Source organism: Rattus norvegicus, chromosome 17 (assembly GCF_036323735.1).
Source record: "Rattus norvegicus strain BN/NHsdMcwi chromosome 17, GRCr8, whole genome shotgun sequence".
NCBI lineage: Eukaryota > Metazoa > Chordata > Mammalia > Rodentia > Muridae > Rattus > Rattus norvegicus.
Window position 1 is genome coordinate 87,747,840 of NC_086035.1, and position 27,432 is coordinate 87,775,271.

At 42.2% G+C, this 27,432-nt stretch overlaps 1 protein-coding gene across 8 annotated transcripts in view; it reads left to right on the forward strand.

Annotated features, from left to right (window-relative positions):
• The first annotated feature begins 1,646 nt into the window (after positions 1-1,646).
• The window catches only part of Etl4 (enhancer trap locus 4), a 463,673-nt gene continuing 437,887 nt past the window's right edge, over positions 1,647-27,432 (forward strand). For 2 of the 8 annotated variants that reach the window (XM_039096217.2, XM_063276269.1), the window contains exon 1: positions 1,651-2,258. In XM_039096217.2, the coding sequence (XP_038952145.1) occupies positions 2,042-2,258 (217 nt within the window). In that variant the 5' untranslated portion in view covers positions 1,651-2,041. Of the gene's footprint in view, positions 2,259-27,432 lie in introns of all 8 variants that reach the window. The other 6 variants (XM_039096218.2, XM_063276270.1, XM_063276268.1 and 3 more) reach the window with 5 other exon arrangements.

Sequence of the window (27,432 nt, forward strand, 5' to 3'; positions counted from 1 at the left end):
TGTATACATTTCCTGGCCTCCACTTCTCACCTGAAAACGTACACATTTTTTGGCCTCCACTTCTCACCTGAAAACGTATACATTTCCTGGCCTCCACTTCTCACCTGAAAATGCATACATTTCCTGGCCTCCACTTCTCACCTGAAAAGTGCTAAATCACTATGCATTCGTTGGGGTATTAGTGCGCAAAGGCCCAGTGTATGATCACAGGTTCCCAGAACCCTTTTATAGTTCTTACAGTGTTTGTGCAGTTTCTCCCTGAGGGAACATAGAATAATTGAGGTTGCAAACAGCTTAACCTCAAATAGTAAAAATCACTGACATGGGAAATAAAGAGAGAAAAGGGTTCTCCTCAGTTGGGAAGGAGCTACACGCTTCTGGCAGGCTCTGTGTGTTTAGTTGTGGAAAGAACTGTTTCTGCCTACGGAAAACCTGACCCATGAACACTCCTGATTTTCACGTGTTACATATTATCATCAGTACATGTACAACTACTCACTAGAAGTCACTCCAGGCTCTTTAAAGGGTAAAATAACATAGTCCCAAATTTGCAGAGAAAGAGAGGCAGAGACAGAGACACAGACAGATAGACAACCAGAGACAAAAAGAGGCACAGAGACAGACAGAGTCAGAGAGATAGAGAGACAGACAGAGACAGAGTCAGAAAGACCAAGAAACAGACAAAGACAGAGACACAGACAGAGATATAGGCAGACAGAGTCAGAGAAAGAGAGACACAGAGACAAACAGAAACAGAGTCAGAGAGAGACACAGAGACAGACAGAGAGACAGAGAAACAGAGAGACACAGAAAGTGACAGAGAGACAGAGAGATAGAGAGACAGAGACAAACAGAGACAGAGAGACAAAAAGACAGACAGAGACACAGAAAGTGACAGAGAGACAGAGAGATAGAGAGACAGAGACAAACAGAGACAGAGAGACAAAAAGACAAACAGAGACAGAGAAAGGGACAGAGAGACAGAGACAGAGTCAGAGAGACAGAGAAACAGAGACAGAGACAGAGACAGAGACAGAGAGAGATATAGACAGACAGAATCAAAGAGACAGAGAGACAGAGACAGAGAGACAGACAGAGATATAGGCAGAGTCAGAGACAGAGAGACACAGAGACAAATAGACAGAGAGAGACACAGAGACAGAGAGACAGAGAAACAGAGAGACACAGAAAGTGACAGAGAGATAGAGAGACAGAGACAGACAGAGACAGAGACAGACAGAGACAGAGACAGACAGAGACAGAAATATACATGCATATGCATATACCCACCCTCCCTTATACAGGCTTACAGCTCCCTCTCCTCAACTCCTGGGTGCTGCATAGCAGCCCAAGAGGTATGGGAAATGCCGTCTTGTAGTTTCTCTCTTTTGCACAGTGCTCTTCACATTCTGTAAAGACTGGAAGTGTTTCTGTAGGTGGGTATCCATCCAGGTCCACCCTTGGATTATAATGTAGGAATGCGCTAAGGCACGGAAATAGTTGCTTGAACGAATGCCTGGAAACTGAGCTCCATGCATGAGCTCCACAGTCCTGTAAACCTGGCATCTGGCTCATTTTCACATATTGTACCTGAGTGGGCGGGTCTATATTTACATTCATGTTCCATTTCTGGCTGTCCAGTGACTAGTCTGAGCGTGCTGGGGACTTCCCTGAGCGAGCGTGCGTGTGTGCATACTTCACATTCCCTGTCCCAGAATCTGCAGGTCCCTGGAGTTGGACATTTACTATTGGAACTGCCACCCTCATCTTTGAAACCCGTTTCCGTTCCTCACTTCTAGTGATGGGGTGATGTGGCTGCAGAATGCCTTTGTTTAATAAACAAAAAACAAACAAAAAACAAGTGGCCCAGCCCAACCCCGCCTGGCACTTTCTATCCAGCTGAACACAGTCGCTGGCTGTTGAGTAGTGAATCTCATAGGGTAAACTTTAGAATTTGCTGCCCGAGCAGGTACCAATCTAGAACGAGGCTTTTTCTTGTTTGGGGGTTTTATTTATTTTTTTTGGCCCCCTGCCGTTTGAAATGTCCAAATCCTCCCGCTCAGCTAGATCCTTCTTTACTAACGCAGCTGCTAAGCTGCCGTCCTCTAAGAAGGATGACTTAAGCAGCAAGCAGAAGAAAACCAGCCGAGGTGAGAAGACTGAGAGGACTGGAAGCGAAGGAAACTTGGCGGAGCATCAGCAGGTGCAGACAGCAGTAGCAACTGCAGCTCAGAGGAAGGCAGCGGAGGCTCACAAAGGTAAGGCTGCAGTGGCGCTTTCTTCTGGCGTGCCTAGAAACTTCCTGCTTTGGACCCTGCCAGGTAACTGACACAGATGCGGCATAGATCCTATTTAGCTCTGTTTGAGTGCACTCGCCCTTCCCTAGCACCCCGGAGTGCACTGTAAAATAACCAATCGTTAGGACAGTGGACGCGACAGTGCCTTGATTAATTAAAGAATGATGTAAGAACGTCTGGGAGTGCCGGTTCTCCTGGAGATGAGAAATTCGTGCAATCTGTGCTCTTTCGTAATCTGAACGTGGCTGGCTAAAGTTTCGGATCGCTTGTCTACATGGAAAAAGAAAAAGTGTCCTAAAACCATGTCGTTAATTAGCAGAGGAAAATTTGCATGTTTACTTATTGGTCATCTCTGTTTAAAATGCTGTGTCTCTGAAATGCTAATCTAACTCCATAGTTCCTTGCCAAGTAAGACAAAACTTCTGCTAACCTTGTTACCTGGAGAAGCCCTCTCAGGTGCGTGCTAGAGTGGCCCTCCGTGGGAATCCTGTTCAGCATTTGAACTGGAGTTGAAATATTGAACTGCCAAGAACGTTTATCTTAGTGTAGACAATCACATGGGCAGCAGGCTTGCATTTTTTTATATGTAATACTAATCTCTCCCATTTTTATCAAGAACTATACATTGAAATTCCTAAGAAGTGTTTCCTAATGCTTATTTTAATACATTTTGAGCTCTCACCGAACAATGTAACAGCTAGATCCTGGAAGGAAAAGTTTACATTTTATTCAAAAGAACAAATTCATTTTATAATTTCAACCCTGGCCTCTTCTGTTTAAAACTATTTTTTAAAAAAAAACTACAATAATACTTTCTTGTGCTATATGCTACTTTGAAGAAGCAAATGTCTTTTCTGGGGATAAATCCATTTCTCCTTACCTTTGCTGTCCTTTTGAGCAATGAAGTGTTTGTATAAAAACTGAAGCCAAAAGACTCTGAAAAGTAGAGCACAGAATGAACATGGAGGACTTTGGAAGGATTGATAGATGTCAGAAGAGGCTGAATCTTGGTGGAGTGGTAACCAATTAGCATTCAATGAGAAGGAACATCAACCTCCCCCACCTACAGAATGTTCACGTTTGTGGTACACATAGCTGCGTGCCTTTATCACACACAGGGAGACCTTTCTAGAGGGGCTTAGTCCAAAGATTATTGAGCATGCTGACCTTCAGTCTTGTTTGGGGGTGCACCTGAACAAACTTTGTAGATGAAAATAACGTTTAATAGCAGTTGGTTGGGGGATTTCTTTTAAAAACTATTAAAAACTAATACTCTTTATCACAAAATCAATAGAGATAATGATATTTTGTAAAAAAAAATTAAATGAGAAGAAGATTATAGATTTAAAAAGTGGTATTTACTTTGAACCTCTCGTGGAGAAAAAGGAAAGTTGACACAATAAAAACCTTGAGGTTGACAGCAGGACAGGGTTATTTTGAGGACCGTGAGAAAGCACATGTATCTTTACGTTTAATCAGAATTCTTTTAAAGAGCAGCCCCTCTGTCCTGGTTAAGGTTATTTATTGCTGCAGTGAAACACCAGAACCAAAAGCAAGTTGAGGGAGGAAGGGTTTACTCCACTTACATTTCCACAGGGTAGTCCACCATTGAAGGAAGTCAGGGCAGGAGCCTGGAGGCAGGAGCTGATGCAGAGGCCATGGAGGATGCTGCTTACTGGCTTGTTCTCCATAACTTACTCAGCCTGCCTTCCTACAAAACCCAGGACCACCATGCAGTCCCACTCACATAGGGCTGGGCCCTCGCCTATCAATCACTAATTAAGGCAATGCCTTATAGGCTTGCCTACAGCCCGACTTATGGAGGCATTTTCTCAATTAAGACTTTCTCCTCTCCAATGACTACAGCTATGTCAAGTTGACATAAAACTAGCCAGCACCTTTATATCATATAGTATTCATGGGCACCTCTCATTGGAGAGCAGGGAAAATTCTATGTTGTAACAGGGTTGTGTTAGGTTTTCACTGAAGTGTGTACCATGTGATTAAGAAATCCAAGGCCAGAGAGAGATGGTTCTTCTCACCAAGCCTGCTGTCCTCAGTTCCACATGGCAAAAGTAAAGAACTAACACAAGATTTCCTCTGACGTCACACTTCTGCTATGATACATGCTCTCTCTCTCTCTCTCTCTCTCTCTCTCTCTCTCTCTGTCACACGTGCATGCGTGCATGCACACACATACAAACAAACAGTCATACACATGCACATACACCATAAATAGATGGATGGATGGGTGGATGAATGGAAGATAGATAGATAGATAGACAGACAGACAGGCAGGCAGGCAGACATATGAGTGGATATATGTTTAAAAAAAAAAAAGGAAAGGCACTCCTGGGGCTGGAAGTACAGCTCAGTGATAAAACGTTGACCTTGTATGTGAGGTTCTGGGTTCTATCTCTAGCAATACAAAAAGGAAAAAGAGAATTAATCCAAAGCCAAGCGTAGTGGTACATGCCTATAATTCCAACACTTAGGAAGCTGAGGCAGGATTGCCAAAATTTTGAGGTAAGCTTGAATTGCATAGATCTTCAGGCTAGCAAGACCCTATCTCAAAATAACAATCCCAGTAATGTCGAAAATGCCATCGGGTCTGAGACTGAGTTGAGCTCTGGCCTTGCTGGCCTCACTGAGGTCTGGTGTTACCGTTTAGAAAGATATATTTACGCCATGAATGTGGCTTGGTCTTCGTCAGTGTCTATGTCTTGGTCTATGTCTGGTTTCATGTTCACCAAGTACATTTTTAATTGTGTGTAAAGCCTGTGTCTCTCATGTAGTGCATTTCACAAATAACAACATCATCCTCATCTGCTCCACCTGGTCCTTGTCCTCCTCTTTAATGTCAAATTCCTAACCTTTATTTCCCATTAAATTATTGATGTCCTGAGTTGTTATCATAACGGGATCCTCCATGGCTTCTCTGTTGATCACATCCAAACATTGGAAATGAACACTGTGTATAATAACTATGATAATCGCCTAAGGATTGTCATGCCTAATCCAAGAAACACGATGTTATCACTTTCTCTTGTGGTTTTAAAATCTTAGTCTTCTTCTCTGTGGGGCATTTCCAATTTCTCCAAGGAAAGAAACACCTTTCTGTCCAACATGTGTTTCTCGGTGTCCTTCTGCCATTTTTTCCTGCCCTTTCCTGCCCAATTTCTAGATCGCAGAACGATCAGAGGAAAAGCTAAATGGGAAGAAAACGTCTGAGCTTTTGCATGTCTCCAAATACCTTTATGCTTTTTTATGTCCCCAGGACAGTTTGAGTGGGTATGGATTTCTAGATTGAGTGAATAGCCCTGTGTCACATGTGTTCACTGCTTCCTTTGTGGGTAAAGCCTTTGCTCTCTATTTCAAAGTTTTCAGGATCTCCTCTTTATCTTTGATATTTCAGAACCTTCCTAAAGCATTTGAAAGCATTAGATCTTTATCCATTTTGACTAGATCTTTAATGGGTTTTTTCAAGTTGAAGGGTGCCCTCCGCTCACACTCTCCGGCTAATTCTTAGGGGATGTATTCCTCCCTCCATACTTGCTCTCTTTTCCCCTGTGTGAACCTCTAGGACTCTGCTGTGTGGTTCTGTGAGGATTACCTTCGCTTACATTTTTAATGCACATTTTTATCTTTTGGAGTTTCTTGATTTTATTTTCTATCCCCTCTGCGATATAATTGTGATCGTTATGTTGTGAATTCCTCAAGAGTTTTATCACTCTAAGTTTGAGACCATATTGCAGGACATTGGTTTATATGTCTAAGTAGGGTGCCTGTGAGGTAGTCACTTAACACAGTTATCACTGCCTATTGTATTTTGAGGGTACCATGCAAATCAACAACCCGATTAAAGACATCCTTGGGATGTCGGCGTGCTTCTCATCCCTAACTGATTATCCAGGTTGTCCCTGCATCCTTAAAACCGTAGCGTCCCTAAGATTCTCCCATGAAGAACTCACAGCATGATGATAATCGTCCAAATGGGAGGATGTCGGTGTTGACGTGTGTCCTGATACAGGCTAGGATTATCCAGAGGAGGGTATGAGTCAGTGAGAGAGACTGACTTGCTGAGCAGTTTTCCTCCTGTTCAAATATAGTCCCCTAGATGGTGCCATCCTGGTTTCGGTAATTGATTTACTTACTTGAGGGGTATAGAAATTGAGCCTGGGGCTGGGTAGTGCTGGGACAGTGCTCTATCGCTGAACTGCACTTCAACCCTTGAATTATCATAGCTATTATTGGTTAACGCATGTGTGCAGCATGATGCGGAGGGAGCATGCATGCCATGGCACATGTGTGGATCAGAGACTTATAGCAAGAAGTCAGTTCTCCCATCAACCTTGACATGGGTTTCAAGGACCCACCTCATTGTCATCAGATTCCTGTGGCCAGGTCTTTACCCACTGAGCCATCTCATTAGGCTCGGCTCCTGACGTTCAAATGTGGTTTCCCCTCAGCTATTCAAAATAAAAACAATCATTCTTAAAAGTACACATGAATACCAAGACTGGTTTGAAGAAATAGTTTCCCTTCTCTCCTACACTTTCTATGATGAAAGAGAGGGTTGTGGTGAAGTCTAATCTCTTGAGTTTTACCAATGTGGCTGGCACAATTATAAGCAGCCTTGGGGAATCCTGTGACTTAGTGCTATTACTGTACTTGTTTTTCAGATTATGAAATTGAAACAGAGAGTTTGAGGTAGTTTCTCAAAACCATTAGTCAGGAAGTCATAGAACCAGAATTCTAATCCCATTTTTTATTAAAGTATAATTACATCAGCCAGGCCATAGTGCCTCATGCCTTTCATCTCAGCACTCAAGAAACAGAGGCATGTGCATCTCTGTGAGCTTGAAGCCAGCTTAGTCTGCAGAGCAAGTTCCAGGACAACGCAAGATACACAGAGAAACCGTGTCTCAAAAAACATATACATATATATATATCATATACATGTATAAAAATCCCCTCCACCTCCCTCCAACTCTTCCCTTCTATCCTTCCCTCCCACTCCCTGGCCTCTTTTTCTTTCGTTGTTATTGTTTCATATATATGTATGTATGCCTAAATATATAAATACAACATGCTGAGTTCATTTATTGTTGCTTGTCTGTATAAGATTGTAGGACAGACCACTTGGTATTGGATAACCAATTACAGGGATAAACCCTGGGGATGCCTAACCCTCCTCTCTCTTTAGTCATTGGTTACTTATAGTTCTTTACCTAGGTGTGAGGCCGAGTAAGATTCCTGTTTCATACATGTACTGGCTGGTTTTGTGTGCCAACGTGACACAAGCTGGAATTATCACAGAGAAAGGAGCCTCAATTGAGGAAGTGCCTCCATGAGACCCAGCTGTAAGGCATTTTCTCAACTAGTGATCAAGGGGGGAAGGCTCAGCCCATTGCAGGTGATGCTGTCCCTGGGCTGGTGGTCCTGGGTTCTATAAGAGAGCAAGCTGAGCAAGGCAGGGGAAGCAAGCCAGTAAGTAACATCCCTCCATGGCCTCTGCATCAGCTCCTGCTTCCTGCCCCGTGTGAGTTCCAGTCCTGACTTCCTTTGGTGATGAACAGCAATGTGAAAGTGTAAGCTGAATAAACCCTTTCCTCCCCAACTTGCTTCTTGGTCATGATGTTTGTTCAGAAATAGAAACCCTGACTAAGACAATACAGTCGTATGTTTATTGACAGCGTCATTGGTTGCATTGATTAAGTCTTGTTTGGGCGGCTATATTGTTGAGGTACCATGAGTGTAGTTCATTGTCATTTCTAGGATAAAATGGCACAGTTTCCCAGCAGACTTCCTGGTCCTCTGGCTCTTACAATATGTCTGTCCTCGTCTTCTGTGCTCTTTCCCAAGCCTTAAGTGTGAGGGTTGTGTTGTACTTGTATCAACTGGAACCTGGTCACGACAAGTTGTTCTCTGCATTTTGACCTATTGTGGCTTTCTGTAGTGTAAAAGCAGCTTCTTTGATGAAGGAGAAGAACCGTGTTCATTTGGAGAATAAGGATAGAATGCTAACTGCATTTGGAACTAATTCCATCAGTTTTACCATCTGACCTTGTACAGTTGACCTCTGTTCTAAAGCACCTGTCTATACAGAGCAAGCATCTGCTCGATGAAGGAATGAATAAGGCTGGCCAAACTTAGTAACTGTTCAGTCTGGTCCCTGGGAAAGAAAAACCTTTGGTGACATTCTACAACTCAACACAACTCCTTTTGAGGCAGGTGTGGAGGTATGCTCCCATAAGGCATCATCTATGTCAAAGGCTGAGGAGAGAGAACTGCAACTCAGGAGTAGCCTGGGAAACAGAAAAATAGAAAGGAGATAGGCTTCTGGTCTGAGTCACTTTTTAACTTCAGTATCTAGCATTGCTCTTTATTAAACAAAACCAAGACACAGGAAAGGAAGCAAACAAGTTTCAGAATGCTTAAGCATGTCACAATCTGTGAATGCTACCTTAACATGAAAAACGCTGTTGTACATGTGAACACCACTATTCATATTCTCTCTCTCTCTCTCTCTCTCTCTCTCTCTCTCTCTCTCTCTCTCTCTCTCTCTCTCTCCACATAAGTCAAGCAAGTCTTTTCCCATCACGCATGACCTACTGGGCCAAATGCAAGCCTGTAGGCCTCAAATCACTCAACTCTAATTCTGTTCTGACACAAGACTCCCTCTCTGGCCTTGAGCAAGGCAATTATCCTTCCTGACTGAGTCTAGTTGGCCATTAAAGAATAATAATATGTGGTTTCTGGGAAGAAGATTGCCGCGGATTAATGACTTAGTTAATGTGTGTCTGGTGTTTTCAAGAGTCCATGTCCCACATAAGTAATCAAAGTCAAGAACAATGAAGCCTCTGTTTATCTGCAAATGCAGAAGAAGGTAAAGATTTACACTCTCACAAGTATTATGTATGTATCCGTGCCAGAAAAGCTCCTTGATCCCTGGGTCCCAAGTCTTATACTGTCATTTATGACAAAGAGGTAACATAATATGTTCTTGTTTACTAGAGGACCTACTTGTTTTAATTTCCTGTGGAAGACTGACGTCTAATAGTGTCCACCTTAGTGAGTCACAAATATTAGAAACCATAGGACAAAAATGTCTCCATTTTCTCTAGCAGCATTTACGTTTATTCTGAATTTTACCAGTGATGATGATGATGTTAAACCCTGGCACAGTGGACTAGCAGGAAAGGTAGTCCTTGCTTTTGGGAGGCAGGCCCTCAGACAGGTGTACCAGTTGTACTGTGTTTTCTAATAACATGTTAGTGATAATAGGAAGCAGTTATTCAACAGAAAGACCTGGATGATGTCTAGTATTTTCTAGAAGTGACACGTTTGGACTGAGCATGTCCATTTCTTTCTCTGATTGCCTTTGTGACCAATTTCACCCAATATTTGAGAAGAGCTGATATCAAGAGGACTGAAAGCAATGACAACTCATATTCTAACCCACTGAATTCAGACGTTTGGCTCATCGCCGACGCCAGAGCTCATCGCCAATGCCAGGCAGTCCAGATTCATACATCCAGCACCTGTGTCGACCAATAAATTCCTCCTCGTGCTATTAAAATGTGCGTGCCTTTCTCTGGATGATTATTTTGCAAAAGAAAATCCAACCTTTTGAATGTTTCTTTCCAGTTACTTCAAGCCAACTTTTCTCTAACTAAATATAGTGTGAAATATGACTGTGTGAATATCTAAAATAACTCCTACATCTGGAGTTCTCTTTATTTTCCTCAACTAACCATACATATGCTTCTAGGACCTGTGAAAAGCAAGAGTGGGTTTATACTGATATATATTTTTTTCTTATAGTTTCTTTGCCTCCTTGATTCTTTACTGTGGGAATCTGGAAATCACTTCTTCAAGTTAACGTGGGATTGTCTTTGTCTAATGTTGACTGGTCTACTACGCGTACAGAGATTAATAACTCACAGGTATAACAGCTTAACAGTTAATCTCTCCCTTTAGATGTAATGCAGAAAAAGCCGAAGTTACTTCTTTTCCCTTGTAAGTCAGTGCTTCTATCTGTCCATACAGCCTAAGTGAGAAAGACAAAACCTGCTCGATGCCCACAGGTTGCCTATCAAAGGAGTCGAATCGATCTTGGATATAACAGTCTCTTGTGCGATATGACCTGCCAGCTCTCTGTTTTTGCTTGCTTGTTTCAAGTCCAGAAAGAGTGGCATTGATCAAGCCATGACTGTGCTGATCCTTGGCCAATTTAATGCTGAAAAGTTACAACCAGTGTCTTGTCTTGTGTTTATAAAAAAAAAAAAAAAAAGGCTTTTCTCTCGGTGACTCCCAGGGGACTAAATGAATGTTTCTCACTTCAAAAAAAACTGAAAAGGAAATATGATTTTTCTGTTTCTGTTCTACTAGACTTTTGAACAAAAGGAGTAAACCGTCTACAAACTTTAAAAGACACTCTTTTCTAAAATTTATATTAGGCAGACTGAAGGGATAGCTCAGCATTTAAAACACTAGCTGTTTTTCCAAAGGATCTGGGTTCAGGTCCCAGTAGGGCTCATAACCATCTGTAGCTCTAATTCTAGGGGATTTGAAGCCTTTTTCTGGCATCTTCAAGCACCAGGCACACAGGTATACCCATGCAGCCAAAACACCTATCCATGTAAAATAAATTACATTTTTTTCATTTAAAGTTTATATTATTCACGCACTCCAAAACATGGGTTAGTTATCCTGTAATTTTCCTCTATAAGACCATTAAGAGATTGCATAGGAACACAAATGAGATGGTTTTTCCCAATTCTAGTAAAATATTTTATTACCCAAGTCACATTTTCACCCTGATTTCTTCTACTGTCTCAACTCCGCATGTATACTGTATTAATTCAGTCTTAAGATTTTGATTCTAATGAGTCACTTTACTTTTGAAATACTTTCATTTTATTAAATTCATCTAAGCAGCCACAACATGAACACTTGAAAAATGACCAGAATTAATGTAGATGAAAGGACAGAAAAGATATTGTCACTTTATTTGGGCACATATCTATAAAGATTCTTCTAAGCAAAGAAATTGTATCCTTCTAACATCATGTACTGTGTGTGTTCTTGACAGCACTTATGTCTAACTTGGTGATTTGGGAGCAGACAGTTGTGCCCCAGCCTGTCTGTCTGCCATTCCTCCTTTCTACTGGGGCACAAGGTTGGTCTCAGTTCATTGCCAGGTGTGGGCAGGGAGCTGTCTGGGAATGTAGATGGATGGGGAGAGCAGAAGCCTTGTTCTTAACGATGCTAATCCACCAGGTTAACCATTACAGTTTCATGAGTTAATAATCTCCACCCTTAAGTTTGGCCTGGGGTCCACCTCTGTGGCTCTCTTACCCGCTCCTCCTTTTTTAATGAGAAGGCAAAAGGAACTTCAAATGAATACGAGTTATTTTATTTTTCATGTTTCCAAAATGTAAAATTACATTAGCAAAATGAGTTATAAGGAACTATAAGTGAATAAGAACTCTCTCCTTATACAGGAAAAACATGTCAGGAATACATATGCATTTCACATTTATTGATCATTCATATTACAAACATAGTAAACAAGTTTGATTTTAAAGGTAGTGAATACCTGAGACATTCAAACTACAGAAGATGCTGATAATTGACTAACAGCTTATATACATTATGAATATATAATATACAGATATATGGCACTTGACATATTTATTGTGTGGAGATATACTTAACATTTTTCATTTTCAGATATGCTAGATACACATTTGCTAGACTTTTCTCAAGCTATATTTAATAACAGTTGTTTTTTTTTTTAAATATAATCCCCATAAGACCTTTAGCCATTCAAGAACAAACACACAACACTGGACATCTACTCTATGTCTGCTATTGTGCTGAACTGTGGAAGCTTAATAAAAGTAGAACAGGAGCTGGAGAGATGGCTCAGCGGTTAAGGGCACTGGCTGCTCTTCTAGAGGTCCTGAGTTCAAATCCCAGCAACCACATGGTGGCTCACAAACCTCTGTAATGGGATCCAATGCCCTCCTCTAGTGAAGACAGTACAATGTACTCATATACATAAACTAAATAAATCTTTTTTAAAAAAGAAAAAAGGCAAAACATTTTTCCCTTGACTATTGCATTTGCTCCTTTTCTACTTGCTGGGGCAACATATGTGGCAAAAGCAGCTTAAGGATGTGAGTTTATTTGTGGTGCGATTTGATGAGTTGTAAGGAAAGCATGGCTGCCTAGGCAGCTCTTGTCTGTGGCGGTGGGACCTGTCCATCTGGATTCATAACACAGACACACCTCCTAAAAGCCCTGCCTCGTCCCTCGTCCCCAAACAGAGCCACCAAGAGCCTACACATGAGCCTACGGGGTGTTTTACATCCAAGCCATACAGTGCCTGAATTATCTGTGCTCTCTGGAAGTGAAATAAAACTTGGCAAGAATTTTATGTACAAAATAATGCATAAAGAAGTAGAAAGGACTGTTACCTGCCAGGGATCGGGAATCCCCCAGGTAGAGTGAGAATAGAAGCGTCATCAAAGACCACACTGGAGTTAGGAAATGGCAGAATGGAGCAGGGTGGCAGAAACAAGAGGAAAAGAAATGGCATGAGAAATAGTGGAGGTGGGACGGGTATTTCTGAAGTGATTCCACGGAAAAACCATGCTGAGCTTTTCCTAGTGTCCGTGAATATTAACTGGCTCCCTTCTGTGGATCGTGTGTGCTTCTAGGCTCTAAGACATAGGCCATGGTGAATGGCACCCAGGTTGTACATGGGATAGCCAGAGGGTGAATTAATTTCCTCATTGTTGTGACCCAATGCCTGACAAGAAGCAACTTAAGGAAGAAAAGGTTTTTTGGATTGATGGGTTTGGAGGGGTACAGTCCATCATGCCAGGAAAGCCATATGGACTTAGTGGGCACAGGAACTGGCCACATTCGGTGTACAGTCAGAGTCAGAGAGAAGTGGACACTGGTACTCAGCTCACTTCCACCTGTTATTCAGCTGAGGGCCAGCCCCTTGCATGGTACTGCCCACATGGGATGAATCTTTACTCCTCACTTCAAGTTCTTCTGGATACAATCTCATAGACACACCCAGAGGTATGTCTCCATGGCAACTCTGCATCTAGTCAAGTTGGTCATGAAAGTTAACCAGCGCCACTCTGATCAAGGCCTTAAAAAAACAAAAACACAAAAACAAATAAGAAAAAAAAATGAGACAGTAAAAAATTCTGCTTGCAGAATCAACGTGGTGTGGCTCCCAGGGATTTCTAGGAAATGTCAGATACACAGTGAAATCCAGAGATCCTAGTAGAGTTTGTAGAGAAAAATACATGGGCCATCACTGAAACCGTGGGGTTGCACGGACACCTAGAGGGATAGAAAATACAGGAAAGAGTCATACGTTACTAAGACTCTAGGGCGTTCCATATACAAGGGGCATAGCAGAGGTAAAACTTACATATTTAAGACTCATGTGGGGCTGGGGATTTAGCTCAGTGGTAGAGCGCTTACCTAGGAAGCACAAGGCCCTGGGTTCGGTCCCCAGCTCCGAAAAAAAGAACCAAAAAAAAAAAAAAAAAAAAAAAAGACTCATGTACACCAACCTGGGAATTTTCTTTTAAAACCCAGGCCAGGTGTTCTAAATATTCCATCTCAGACATATCCATGCCCCTCAGCTGTTGCAAATGAACAATCCACAGAAGATTTTCCTTGAAAAACTTCAAGTTATGTGTATTATATGTTTCTGTGTACCTGTCACCCACACGTGGCGCCCCTGGAAGTCAGAAGTGGGAGGCAGATACCCTGGCACTGGAGTTCCGGGTGGATGGCTGTGAGCTGTTTACATGTGTGCTAGGAATGGAACCTGGATTCTCCAGAAGAATAGGGTTCATTCTTAACTGCCGAGTCATCTCTTTTCCCATATTTTTAATTTTAATGGATGTTAGTCTTGTCATCTGGACTATGATGTTTGATAATCTGTTTAATTAAATTTCAAATCTGATTATCATCGCAATTAAAATTCCCCCACCGTTTTCAAAGTATGGCTTCATGCATCAATGAAAAAAAGATCCTTTTTTGTTTTAGGTACCCTTTCTGCACCCAGAGACCCGGTAATGGGGAGCTGGCAAGAATCATTCACCTTTCTTCTAATCTCCTTTGTGAGTTCATAATTTCACCGTATAATTATTTTCTGTCATTTGTTAGTATTTGTTTACCCCTGCCTGTTTCTAATATTTATTTTCTGATTTTGAATTTGAACTTGTTTTTAAGGTGAGGACTGATTTGCTACTTCAATTTCAAGCACAATACAATGCCATCTCTTTTTTTTATGATGAGAGCTCTATTTACATTTTAGTGAATTGTGAATAGGCATCTTGAATATTTAAAGATGCTACACTAGAAAAATCTCTGCTCTATTTATGCCCTACTTAGTAACGTTGTTTTGCAAAGGTTTTTGAATAGCTATAACCAGAAGAATCATCAACAAATCATAATGGAAATTGTACATAATAGAGAATGCCTTCCCAGAGGACCAAAGCTAAAAACACTGGGTTTCTTCAAAATACCACAAATACTTTTGTAATGCCTGGTTGTTCTGGCAAGAAAGCAGACAAATTCCTCTGAGGCAAACACGAGAAAGCTTCAATTGGAGAAGTAAGAAAAATCCAGAACTGTTATTGGCTTCCCGGAAGTGGTTCTGTCAAGCCTTGTGGCCCAGGAAATGTTAATAGGTACGTTAGGAGCTAAGAAGTGTCTGCTGAGGCTTTACAGGAGCAGTGGCGCAATGAGAGGAAGAATAGGAAGCCTGCCGTGCAGAGGTAGACTTGGAAGAAAACTAGATTTAGCCTGAGCTGTAAGTGCAGAAGAACAAGAGAGCAGAATATATGGAGAACTGCCAACCTCCTGCTTTTACTCACACGGCATGTTGGTTAATCTCGGTGTCAGTGTGACAATTTAGTATCCCCAGTGGAAACAGACCTCTGTGTGTGTCTTGAGGGTGTTTCCAGAGAGGTTTAATTCAAGGAAGGTCCTCCCTGACTGTGGGTGGCATCTTTTCCAGGGTCTGTGGATCCAGACCGAATAAAAAGAAGGCAAAGGCTAGGGAGGTGTCTCAGAAGGTAAAGCGGTTGAGTACGAGAGCAGGGTTTCATAAAAAGTCAGGCACGGTTGTGCAGACTTGCGATCGCAAGGCTGGGGTGGCAGAGATAAACAGACGCTCAGGACTCACTGGCCAGCCAGTTTAGCATAATCCACAAGCCCCATGTTCCAGTAAGAGACCTAGCTCAGAAGCCAAGGTTCTTGAGGTGTGACACCTGAGGTTCCCCTCTGGCCTTTGCAAGGACATGCATGCATGCACCTCAGCGTGCCTATGAAGACGCACAGGAGCAAACTAAGTGAGAACTGAGAAGAAAGCAAGGTGAGAAGCAGCACCCATTTCTCTGCTCTCTGATTGTGCATGCAGTGTGACCAGCCTCCTGCGCCGTGACCCCCCAGTCATGGCGGGCCTGTAAAAACTCTAGGTCAAAATAAATGCTTTCCCCATTCAGTTGCACCTTATCAACTATCTTGTCACAATAATGAAAAAGTAGGCCTTGCATGCTGCCACAGGGACTAAAGCTGAATTATTGAAGGGTCGATGGATAAAAACCAAAAGCCAAATGCAAAATTGCTGACTGGTCACTCCCAACTGGCAGTGTCCAAAGCTGCTTAGAAGCAGAAAATAAATCATCTTAGAAAGAATTTACTTTAAGGGGCATCTGAGAATTCCCACAGATGGAAATCTACAGACGTGTGAGATGCTAAGTATTTGCTAAGCATATAAGAAAATTAGTGGCCATGTGCAGGGCCAGGAAAGGAGAAAACACTGCTTCGTCACTCTGAATACACTATTGACATTGGAACATACAAAATACACATTGAAGGAACAGACCCCACACATCCTAGCAACACTGATTTGTGTTTTGAGTATGTTCTTTTCTAACATCAAAAATCTGTAATAGAAGACTAAAAACAGAAATTCAATGAATTAAGTGCCACACCAAATATAAAAGGAAAACTGTGACTTCTTAAACAATCGCTATTGCTATTCTTGTGATAGAACCTGAAGCCTGCCTCTGACAGATCTTTCTGTGTATGTAACATGAGACTTACCCTGACTGTTGTGTTTTATAACAAAGAAAGAAAAAGCCAGAATATATTTGATGGAGGTGTGGTATGGTGTAGGGGAAGGGGGTGCCTCTGCGAGTCCATGCTGAAGCATCCCTTCCCCCTGAGCGACCAGCCATAGGACGGATAGAGTATGGAACAGAGTTTATTTAGGGCATGGGGAGGGGAGTTGAGGGAGTAGAGGCAGAGAGAGACAGAGACAGAGAGAGACAGAGACAGAGGTGAGGTGACGTGAGGCGAGGCGAGGCGAGGAGAGGAGAGGAAGAGAAGGGACAGGGAAAGTAAGAAAACAAGAGGGTAAGAGAGTAAGGATAAGAGAGTAAGAGGGTAAGAGAATGAGGATGGGGCAAGCATGCCCTTTTATAGTGAGTCAGGCATTCCTGTCTGCTGCCAGGAAACTACGGAGTAGAGCCCAGAAAGAATGTTAACACTGACCACATCTTTTCTATGAATGATGCGGGTTGTTGACAATAGAACAAAGCTGTACAAAATCCCAGATTTCTAACTATTAATCAATTCTCCCTCCACTCAAGCCAAGATAGCTACCATCCCACTCTGCTCCTATGAATAGAATCATTTGAAAGATTTCTTTATTGTATATCATATGTATATGAATTTGCCTAGATGTATGTATGTGCACATATACGTGTCTTGTGCCCTCGGAGGCCAGACCCTGGAATTGTAATTGCAGACAGTTGTGAGCCACAACATGGGTGATGCCAACAGAACCCAAGCCCTCTGCAGGAGCAGCAAGTGCTTTTAACTACTGACACATCCAAGTCTCCAGTCCCAAGTCTTACTACTTTAGACATCTCATATAAGTGGAATGATAAAATATTTGCTTTTCATAACTGGTTTGTTTTATTTAGCCCGGGGTCTTCAAAGATCACTTATATTATTACATATTACAGGTAATGTTTCATGGGACTTTGATTTGCATGTTTTTAATGATTGGGAACATTAAGCATCATCTCATATCTTTTAGTCATTTGCTTATTTTCTATGGAGTTGTGTCTACTGACGTTCTTAATGACGTTTTCATCACATCCACAGATTTTTGGTATGAGTTATTGATTGTAGAGGTTCTTTATGTATTTTAAAATTAATTCCTTATCAAATACATAGTTTATTGGTTACCTCTCATTGCTGTGACAAAATGCCTGACACAAATGACTTAAGAAAGTGTGTTAACCATAACCCTAACCCCTAACCCCTGACCCTAACCTCTAACCCCTAATCCCTATTCCCTTACCCCTAACTCCTAGCCTCTAATTTCTAACCCCTAACCCAAAACCCTTGTCTCCAAATCCCTAATTCCTAACCCCTGACCCCTAGCCTCTAACTCCTAATCTCTATCCTTTCAGCCCTAGTTTCTAAATCCCTAATCCCTAAACCTTAGCTCCTAACTCCTAACCCCTAATCCCTAGTCCCCAACCCCTAACCCTGACCCTAACCCTGACCCTGACCCTGACCCTGACCCTAACCCTAACCCTGACCCTGACCCTGACTCTGACCCTGACCCTGACCCTGACCCTAACCCTAACCCTAACCCTAACCCTAGCCCTAACCCTAACCCCTAACCCTGACCCTGACCCTGACCCTGACCCTAACCCTAACCCTAACCCTAGCCCTAGCCCTAGCCCTAACCACTAACCCTGACCCTGACCCTGACCCTAACCCTAACCCTAACGCTAACGCTAACCATTGTTTTGGCTCACAGCTTGACAGGATAGTCTGTCATGGGTGGGAGAAGAAAGGCAGCAGTGGAAGGCAGCTAGTTACATTGTATCTCCACCCTGCAGAGGGCGTCTGGGGAGATGAACATTCATGCTCTCAAACTTTCTACTGTATTCAGTCTGGCCCAGCCTATGTATAGAATTGTGATGCTCACATCCAGAGTGGGCATCTGAACCTCTCTAATCCTCTCTGGCAAGGCTCCCACAGACATGCCTAGGATAATTGTAAATCCTGTCACGAGATTAACCATCTACCATTTGCCAACCTGACACACTAACACGTTACTTTTGAATCACAACTTAACCCTGTTCCTTAGAATCCATCATAAAATGCAAAATACATTCATTCCAACTTCGAATTCCTTCATCCAACAGCCTCAGGAGTGTTCAAAGGTCTAAAGTGTCTTCTGAGACTCAGGGCAACTTCTTCAATGTGAGTCCTAACAAAACCAAGACACGTTACATATTTTGTGTCAGAGCTTAGAAAATAAAGTCTCAAAATTCATAGCAAGGAGCAGACACCAAATTACTCTTTAGAATGAGTTTTATTGGGAGAGGGAGCCTCATAATCATGGTGAACTATGACTGGACCTTGAAGTGGGAGAACATTCAAAGAGATAGCTATCGTGTGTAACATGACCCATTTGCTGAAGAGAGAGACAGACCCTTGAGTTCCCAGAAAAGCAGATGAAATATAGCATCATGGCCATAGGCAGCCATAAGGCCTTGAAGGGAGCTAGTGCCTTCCCTTTAAATCCCACACAACGAAGTCTGGTGTAGCCTACCTGGCAGTAGTCACAAGGAAGGAAGGTCCTGGGGCCATTGGTCAAAGTTGCCTTAGCAAAAACAGCAAGTGGAGGAGGCCAAGTTTGCTCTTCCTTCTAGTCAGAAGTGTGTGCTCTGTCAGAGTGAGTGCCTATCAATTGCTTGTCCTAAGGGTCAGACTGTTGGGGAGTGTGGTTTGATTGGTGGCAGCTAGAAAGCCTGTAATCTAGCACTTCCAATACACAATGGCGCAGACTAGACACTTCTGCTTCTATAGGGAAGAATGGAGCATAGCAAGAAACAGTTCCAAAGCAAGATCTAAACCTAGATGAGCAAACATAATTCTTATTCCATGTTCAGAACCTGGGGTCCATAGCGGAATCATGTGGGCTCCAGAGGCCACAGCCACCATCACCCTCCAGCTGTGTCACTCACAGCACATGTGACCTCCCGCTTGGGCCAGCAGCAGATTTCCTCAGCTAAAGTCTACGATAGTCCTCCCAACTCCAACATTCTGGGGACTCAGATACAATTTAGCCTTTACCGTCTGAGAGTCATAAAACGGTTTCTCGGGGCTCCTTGCAAGGAATCCATTGCCTGCCCTCAGTAGATTTCTGGAACCTTGGTGTAAGACTGCACAACTCCTGTATTCTTGCATCTTTACTTCTACAAAGCCAGTACTATGTGGCTATTGCTGTTAAAATACCTGCTTTTTGACAAGATAGGAATTCAATTGCAGCAGCTTCTGTGTGCCTGAGGCTGGCCCTAGGGAAACACAACTCTAGATGACCGCTTTAGAGCAGGGAACCTATGCGGTGATATTATCCATTATGGCATCTCCTTTTAAAATTAATTTGCATTTTTCCAAGTTGGAGCCTTCAATAAATGGACTTGTGCCTTCTAGGAATTTTCTTCCTGACCCAGTGCCTGGTACAAGGCTTCTCTGTAGTCACACTAGTCTCTAACAATTATAGATACTTTAAACTCACACTCTTTTCTGCAAAAAAAACCTACAGATTTTTCATATCTTTCTGACCTGCTTGCCGATGTGCATGTGTGTGTGTTCATATGTGTGTGTGTTTATGTGTGTGTTCAGGTGTGCGTGTTCATATGTGTGTTTATGTGTGTGTGTTCATGAGTGTGTGTTCATGTGTGTGTGGGTTCATGTGTATGTGTTCGTGTGTGTGAGCATGAGCGCATGTGTGTATGCATGTGTGTGTGTGTTCATGTGTGTACACTTGCATATACACATGTGAAGGGACCAAAGTTGGCACAGGACACACTAAGACCAAGTTTTCATCACAAAGGAGACTTATTTGCCAGAGGGATAAAGGAAAGGGAATAAGAAACAAAGACAGAAAAGAAAGAACAAGGGGCAGATAAAAAGGAACAAGGGAGAGGAAGGCAGGGTATTTGTCCTGGAAGGGGACAAAGGACTGCCTCTGGATAGAGAGAAGACAGGTGTGGCACATAGCAAAATGGAGATTTATAAAGGTAAAAGGGGAAACCCTGCATCAGAATGAGGTATTTAATTTTAATTGAGCATGTTAATTAGGTAAGCCAAAAGGAGCTTTTGTTTGCTGGACCTCAATGCTTTGATAGCTGGACCTTAGTGGTCAGCCTCAGGAGGAGGAAGTGGTCAAATAAGGGACCTTCAGGAATGTAATCCAACAGTGTAGCAAGGGGGAAAAGGGGGGAAGGGCAGAGCCTGTCAGCATCAGTGCTCTGGCCTGCTCAAGTCCTTCAGCAAGTGGTTGTGCACGTGAAGGCCATTTTCATTCCTTGGGAGCCGCTTACCCTGTTTCCTGAAAGAGGGATCGGGGGTCCACCAAGTAGACTTCTGGCTAGCCAGCTGGTTACTGAAATTCTCCTATTTCTGTCTACAAAGAGCTGGGATCACAAGCATATGCCAATATGTCCTATTTTTTACATAGATTTTGGGAGCCAAACTCAAACCCTTGCTGTACCCACTAAGCTATCTGCCGAGTTCCAACTTCTTGATTCTCCTTCACTCCCTCCCTTCCTTCCTTTCTGACAGTGTCTAGTCTCCAACTCTGCGGGGTAAGGATAAGCATATGTGTATGCACCAAAACTGAACTTTTAATGGTCCTGAGCCTGTTTCTCTAGTGCTGAGATTACTAGATTACAGTTGATCCCGAGCACTACCATTAGTAATGTGTGTGATGATGGGGGATCAACTTTCAACTTCTACAGACTAAGTTACATCTTCAGCACAAAATTTTATTCTTTGTGGTGCCGTTTAAAATGGGAGTATTTTTCTATTTTTCCCTTTGAAGATCTATTAGTGTTCTTTAAATTTCCTCTGAGACTGAAGCATTCCATCCTTCAGGGAAGTTCCTTGAGCAGGAAGGTAAGCAACTCAAGAGAGTTTCAGGAAGTCCCTGAAATGGACCAGATTCACCAGGGAGTTCCTCTCTCAGCGGAAGGAAACTGAATGGCAAAGAAGATTCTCAGAGAAGAGATGCCAAAAAGACTCCGAGACTAAACCAGCTACCTGAAAGAGGTTTAGACTAGAGTCACTTGGCAAGAACCCTTCCCAACCTGTGGAGCTGCCTGCAGGCTGTGCAGTATGCTCCAGGTTCCCAGCTTTTGGGAGCTGTCACCCATGCTGGGGTGGACCTTGGTCATGTAGCTCGCTAAGTCAGTTCTGCACTTACGAGTAACTACTCACACATACTCCTGTAAACAAGCCCAATGTACACATTGGTTCACCAAGTTGGACTTTGGTGGTATCTGTACTTTGTTCTGTTGTAGGTTCCCTATTTGGGGTGAGTAGATGTGTGTGTTGTGTCTCCCTAGGAAAAGTTTTGTCCCACTGAGAGGTCTGACTGAAGCTTACTCCATTTTAAAACTAGGCCTAGGTTTCAGTTTCTCAAAGAAGCAGGCAAGGTTTCTCAGGAAATGCACAGACAATGGGCCATTAATGAGCAAAGCTCTGACATCTAGCTGAGGGAAGTAGCCAGCGCAAGGACTGAGACAGTTCCTGGAATTTCTCTAAGGACTGACCAAAAATGGTAAAACTAATATAGCATCCAATCAGAAATATACTAATATAACAGCTGCTTACCTAGACAATCATATTAAAAATGACTTAATCATCCCTAAAATTCCCCTAGCTGTGCTGAAAAAGAGCCAGAGAGCTCATCTTGGGAATCACCATTTTCTATAAATGGCTGACCCCTGTCTGCTGGTTGTTTGCAAAGTAAATGTTCTTTGCTTTTACATATTATTTGAATTTGAGATCTTCCTTCAGCAACCCTCAGACCCTTACATCACAACTATTGGTATATAGATGGACCATTGACTTTATATTAGTTTTATAGTTTTATGTCCTGAATTCTAACAAACATTGCTATAGTCTTTAGAAATAAACCATACATACATACACACACACACACACACACATATATATATATGTCTGTATGTATATATACATATATATGGTTGCAAGATATGTTGATATATAAATATGTAAGTATATGATCACAGCATCATCAAATGGGGATGATTTTGTTCATTCTGATCTATATGTCATATATGTTTATGATCTATGTGCTAGGATTTCGGTTTCTATATTGAACAGAGCTTCTGAGAGTGGGCATCTTGTCTTTTTCTGGTCTTAGATGAATTTTTTCAGCCTCTCACCATGTTATGTAAAAGCTTATAGCATATTATTATGCTGAGGTAATTTACCTCTACTTCGCGTCTACAGAGGGTTTTGATTTCATGTGCCTTTTCTGCTTCTACAACAATAATCGTCCGTTGCTGCTTGTATTGGATTTGTGTTATCATTCTATCAATAAGTTGAATCATAGTGATTGATTTTCTTATTGTCTGCTATCCTTGCAATCTAGAGGGGGGAAAAATCTCATCTGGACATTGTGCACTATTTTTTAATGCTGCTGAATTTAGTTTGCTGCTGTTCGTTGGAAAGTTTGACATCTATGCTTCAGCTCTTGTTCCTTGTCCTTCCTCCTCTTCCTCCTCTTCCTCCTCTGCCCCCCTCCTTCTGTTTCTCCTCCTCTGCCCCTCTTCCTCCTGTTTCTCCTCCTCTGCCCCTCTTCCTCCTGTTTCTCCTCCTCTGCCCCTCCTCCTCCTGTTTCTCCTCCTCTGCACCTCCTCCTCCTGTTTCTCCTCCTCTGCCCTTCTTCCTCCTGTTTCTCCTCCTCTGCACCTCTTCCTCCTGTTTCTCCTCCTCTGCACATCCTCCTCCTGTTTCTCCTCCTTTGCACCACCGCCCCCCTTCCTCCTCCTTCTTCTTCCTCCTCTCTGTAGTATCCTCATCTTGAATTTATATATGGGTAATGCTAGTTTTGTAAAGTGAGCTTGGAATTATCCATCCTCTTTAGTTTTTTAGAAGAATTTGTGTGCGTAGTGGTGATTCTTTAAATGTTCAATACAGTTCACCATGAAGTCACTCCATCTCGATGATTTATCAGGAATGTTTTGATCACCAATTCAACATTCCAAATATGTGTAAGTATACCCACACTTTCATCTCTGCAGCATTACCTGGTAGGTTGTGTGCTACTCAAGATTTATCCACTTTTTCTAGGCGAGCTAGATTTCTTGATATTTCTTCATATGATTTTTTTCTTTTTACTGAAAATAGATTACTTTCTCATATACTATATCTTCATTATAATCTCTCCTCCTTCTCCTCAAGGTTTCCAGTTCTTCCCCACATTCCCTCACTCTCTGTCTCTCATTAGGAAACAAGAGGCTTCTAAGAGATAGCAAACAAACATGACAAAATGAAATGTCATAATATGAAGCAAAAACTATCATACTGAAGTTGCACATTGCAACATAATAGAAGGAAAAGCATTGCGACAGCAGGCAGAACAGTCAGGAACCCACATGTTCTCATAGTCAGGAGTCCCATAGAAATACTAAGCTAATGCTTATAATACATACAGAGGACCTGGTGTAGACCATGTAGGCCCTGGGTATGCTGTGCCGTGCTTAGGCCCTTGGAAAGGCCTTGTTCTCCCAGTGTCCTCCATTCACTCTGTCTTTTACAATTTTTCTGCCTCCTCTTCCAAGGGATTCCCTGAACTCTGTGGAGAAGGATTTGACAGAGACCTCCAATTTCTGGCAGTGGTCCTCTGCCCATCTACTGCGAGAGGAAGCCTCTCTGGTAGACAAGGCATTGGTCTACAATAGCAGAATGTCATTAGGAATTGTTCTATTCAACTTAAGACCCATAGTGTTTGGTTTTACCCTAGGTCTCTAGGCTGTTTAATCCCTGGCTCTTGGTGACCTAAGCACTGTCAGGTATGGATTTCTTCTTGGGGAGTGGTTTTTAAGTCACATCAGAGAATAAGTGGCTACTCTCACAAGTTCTGTTGCCACCATTGCTCTAGCTTGTAGGCAACACAGATTGTAGGACAAATGTGTCTCGGCTGGATTGGTGTCCACGTTTCTCCTTCTGTAGCCTTCAAAGTACCTTCCTGCCCAAAAGAGATTAGCACAAGGGGATGTAGGCTCCTTGTAGGCACCGGCTCAACTTCTCCATGTTCAGTGACTTATGTGGATGTTGTTCTCAGCAACCTCTTGTCAGTTTGTGGAGATCAACCCTTTGTCTTAGTATCAGCCTGAGTTGTTTTGGGAACAGCTCAATTGAATGCAACCCAGTCAACCACTGGAAGTTTACCTCGAAACAACACATGGTCAGTTGAGACTTCAAATCCCCTATTGCTGCCTGGGCCCTCGACCACCTGCTGCCTGACCATACTTGCCCTAATGGTTCAGACTCCAGAAACAGGTAAGAAGCCACAGCAGGCTCCTTTAATAATCTTCAGGGGCACCCTTTGTATCCTCCACCCACGTCCCATTGATAGCAATAAAACATCTCTTCCAAGCAGCAGTTCCCAATTGGCTGGCATTGTCTGTGTCAACAATTCTTGGTCTCTCAGCCAGTCTTCAATTAGGTCCTCCTGCAGGAGTTGCCTTTGTGGCTGTGCAACCCCCATTTATGCAGAGGAGGACACTTCAGTTCCTCCTACACCCCATTACTAGGAGTCCTCATTAGGATCTGCTTCATATATTCCAAGTTTTCCACAGCACTAGGGTTCCACACCACCCCAAAATATGCCCCCAGTTCTGGCTGTTTCTCTCTGCCTTCTCTCTCACACCATCATGTCTTCCTCCCCTATCTGATCCTCCTACTCTTGTCCCTAATCATAAAAATCTATTCTATTTTCATGCATTCCCTCTAGACCCCTTCAATTTACCTAACCTCTCTGGATCTACAGATTGTACCTTGATTATCATTTACTTAATGGCTAATGTCCACTTACAAGTGAATATATACCATATTGGTCTTTATGGGTCTATGTTACCCTGCTTAAGATGAATTTTATAGTTAGTTCCATCCATTTGTCTGGAAGTTTAATGATGTCCCTTTTTTTAATACCTTAGTAATCCTCCATTGTGTAAATATACCACATTTTATTTACCCATTTCTCTGTCGAATGACATCTAAGTTGTTTCCATTTCTGGTTACTGTGCATAAAGCCACAATGAACATGGTTAAGTAGATGCCCTTGAGGATAGGAAGAAGCATCCTTTGCGTATATGCCCAAGACTGGTATGGCTGGATCTTGAGGTAGATTAGTTCCCAACTATCCTAGGAACTTCTGTATTGATTTCCATAGTAACTACACAAATTTCTCCTCCTACCAGCAATGAGGAGTATTATCCTTGCTCTCTACTGTCACCAACATGAGCTGCCACTTGTGGTATTGCTGTCCTCCATTCAGACAGGTATAGGTTGGAATCTCAGAGTAGTTTTAATTTACATTTCCTGAAAGCTGAGGATGTTGAGCATCTCTGTTTCTCAGCCAGTCGGAATTCTTACATTGAGATTTCTCTCTCTAGATCTGTGCCTGTTTTTAAGGTGGATTATTTGAATTGTTGCTATCTAGTTTCTTCATATATTTCAGATATTGGTCCTCTATCAGACACTAAGTTGGTAAAAAATCTTTACCCATTCTGTAGGCTGCCACTTTCTCTAATGGACAGTGTCTTTTGCCTTACAGAAGCTTTTCAGTGGCATGAGGTTCCATTTATGGTTTATCTTAATGTCTGTGCTATCTGTGTTCTGTTCAAAGAGTCATCTCCTGTGCCAATGTATTGAAGGATATTCTCCACTTTTTCTTCTATGAGGTTCATTGTGCCTGAATTTATGTTGAAGTCTTTGCTCTACTTGGACTTAAGTTTTATGCAGGGTGATAAATGCAAATATATTTGCATCCTTCTACACACAGACACCCAGTTTGACCAGTACCATTTGTTGAAGATGCTGTGTTCTGTATTTCTGGCATCTTTATCAAAAATCAAGTGTGCATATGTGTTTGGATTTATAGATCTTCAGTTCAAATCCATTGACTAATCTAATTATTTTATAACAATACCATGCAGATTTTTACTTCTGTAGCTCTGTAGAACAACTTGCAATCAGGAATATGATACCTCTAGAAGTTCTTTTATTGATTATTTTAACTATGCTGGGTGTTATGTTTTTCCAGATGAAGTTGAGAAATGTACTTTTGAGGTCCGTGAATAATTGTGTTGGGGTTTTTGTGGGGAGTGCATTGAATCTGTAGATTACTTTTGGTAAGGGACATTTTTACTCTGTTAATTCTATCTATCCATGAACATGGGAGATCTTTCCATCTTCTGATATCTTCTTCAATTTTTCTCTTAAAAGACTTGACGTTTTCATTATACAAGTCTTTCACTGTCTTGGTTAGAGTTACCCCCAAGATACTTTAAATTATTGGAGGATGTTGTAAAAGGCATTGTTTCCTCTGATTTCTTTCTCAGTCTATTTGTGTTTGTATATAGGAGGGCTACAAATTTCATTTAATCTTGCATCCAGCCACTTTGCTGATTGTGTTTATTAGCTGTACAAGTTCCCTGCTGGAATTTCTAGGATCACTTATATATACTCTCATATCAACTACAATAACAATGACTTTTTCCTTACGGAGGGGGAGGGGTGTGTGTGTGTGTGTGTGTGTGTGTGTGTGTGTGTGTGTGTGTCCATGTATTCGTGCAGACCATTTGGCCTGTAATGCTGTTTAACTCCACTGTACCTGTGGATTTTCTGCTAATTTGTTCTGTTCATTATTGACCCTACTAATAGTATCCATCATTTATCCTTACTCCTTTTTTCAGGTTTTGTAAAAATAACTTTTATTCACCTGAAGTAATTGTTGTCTCAAAGGCCTACTGCCTCAGTCGGCTAACCTAGTCCTGGAAGCTTCTAGCCTCCTTACAATCTAATCCAGGCCTAGAGTGTTTTCATTTTCTGAGAACATTCACTTGCTGCTAAATAAGCTCACCCTTTCTTGTTCTTCCTAAACTCTGGCTGGCCGGTTCAACTCAGCTGTTACAGCTCAAACTCCTCTTCAGGCTAACTAATTCAGTCTGGC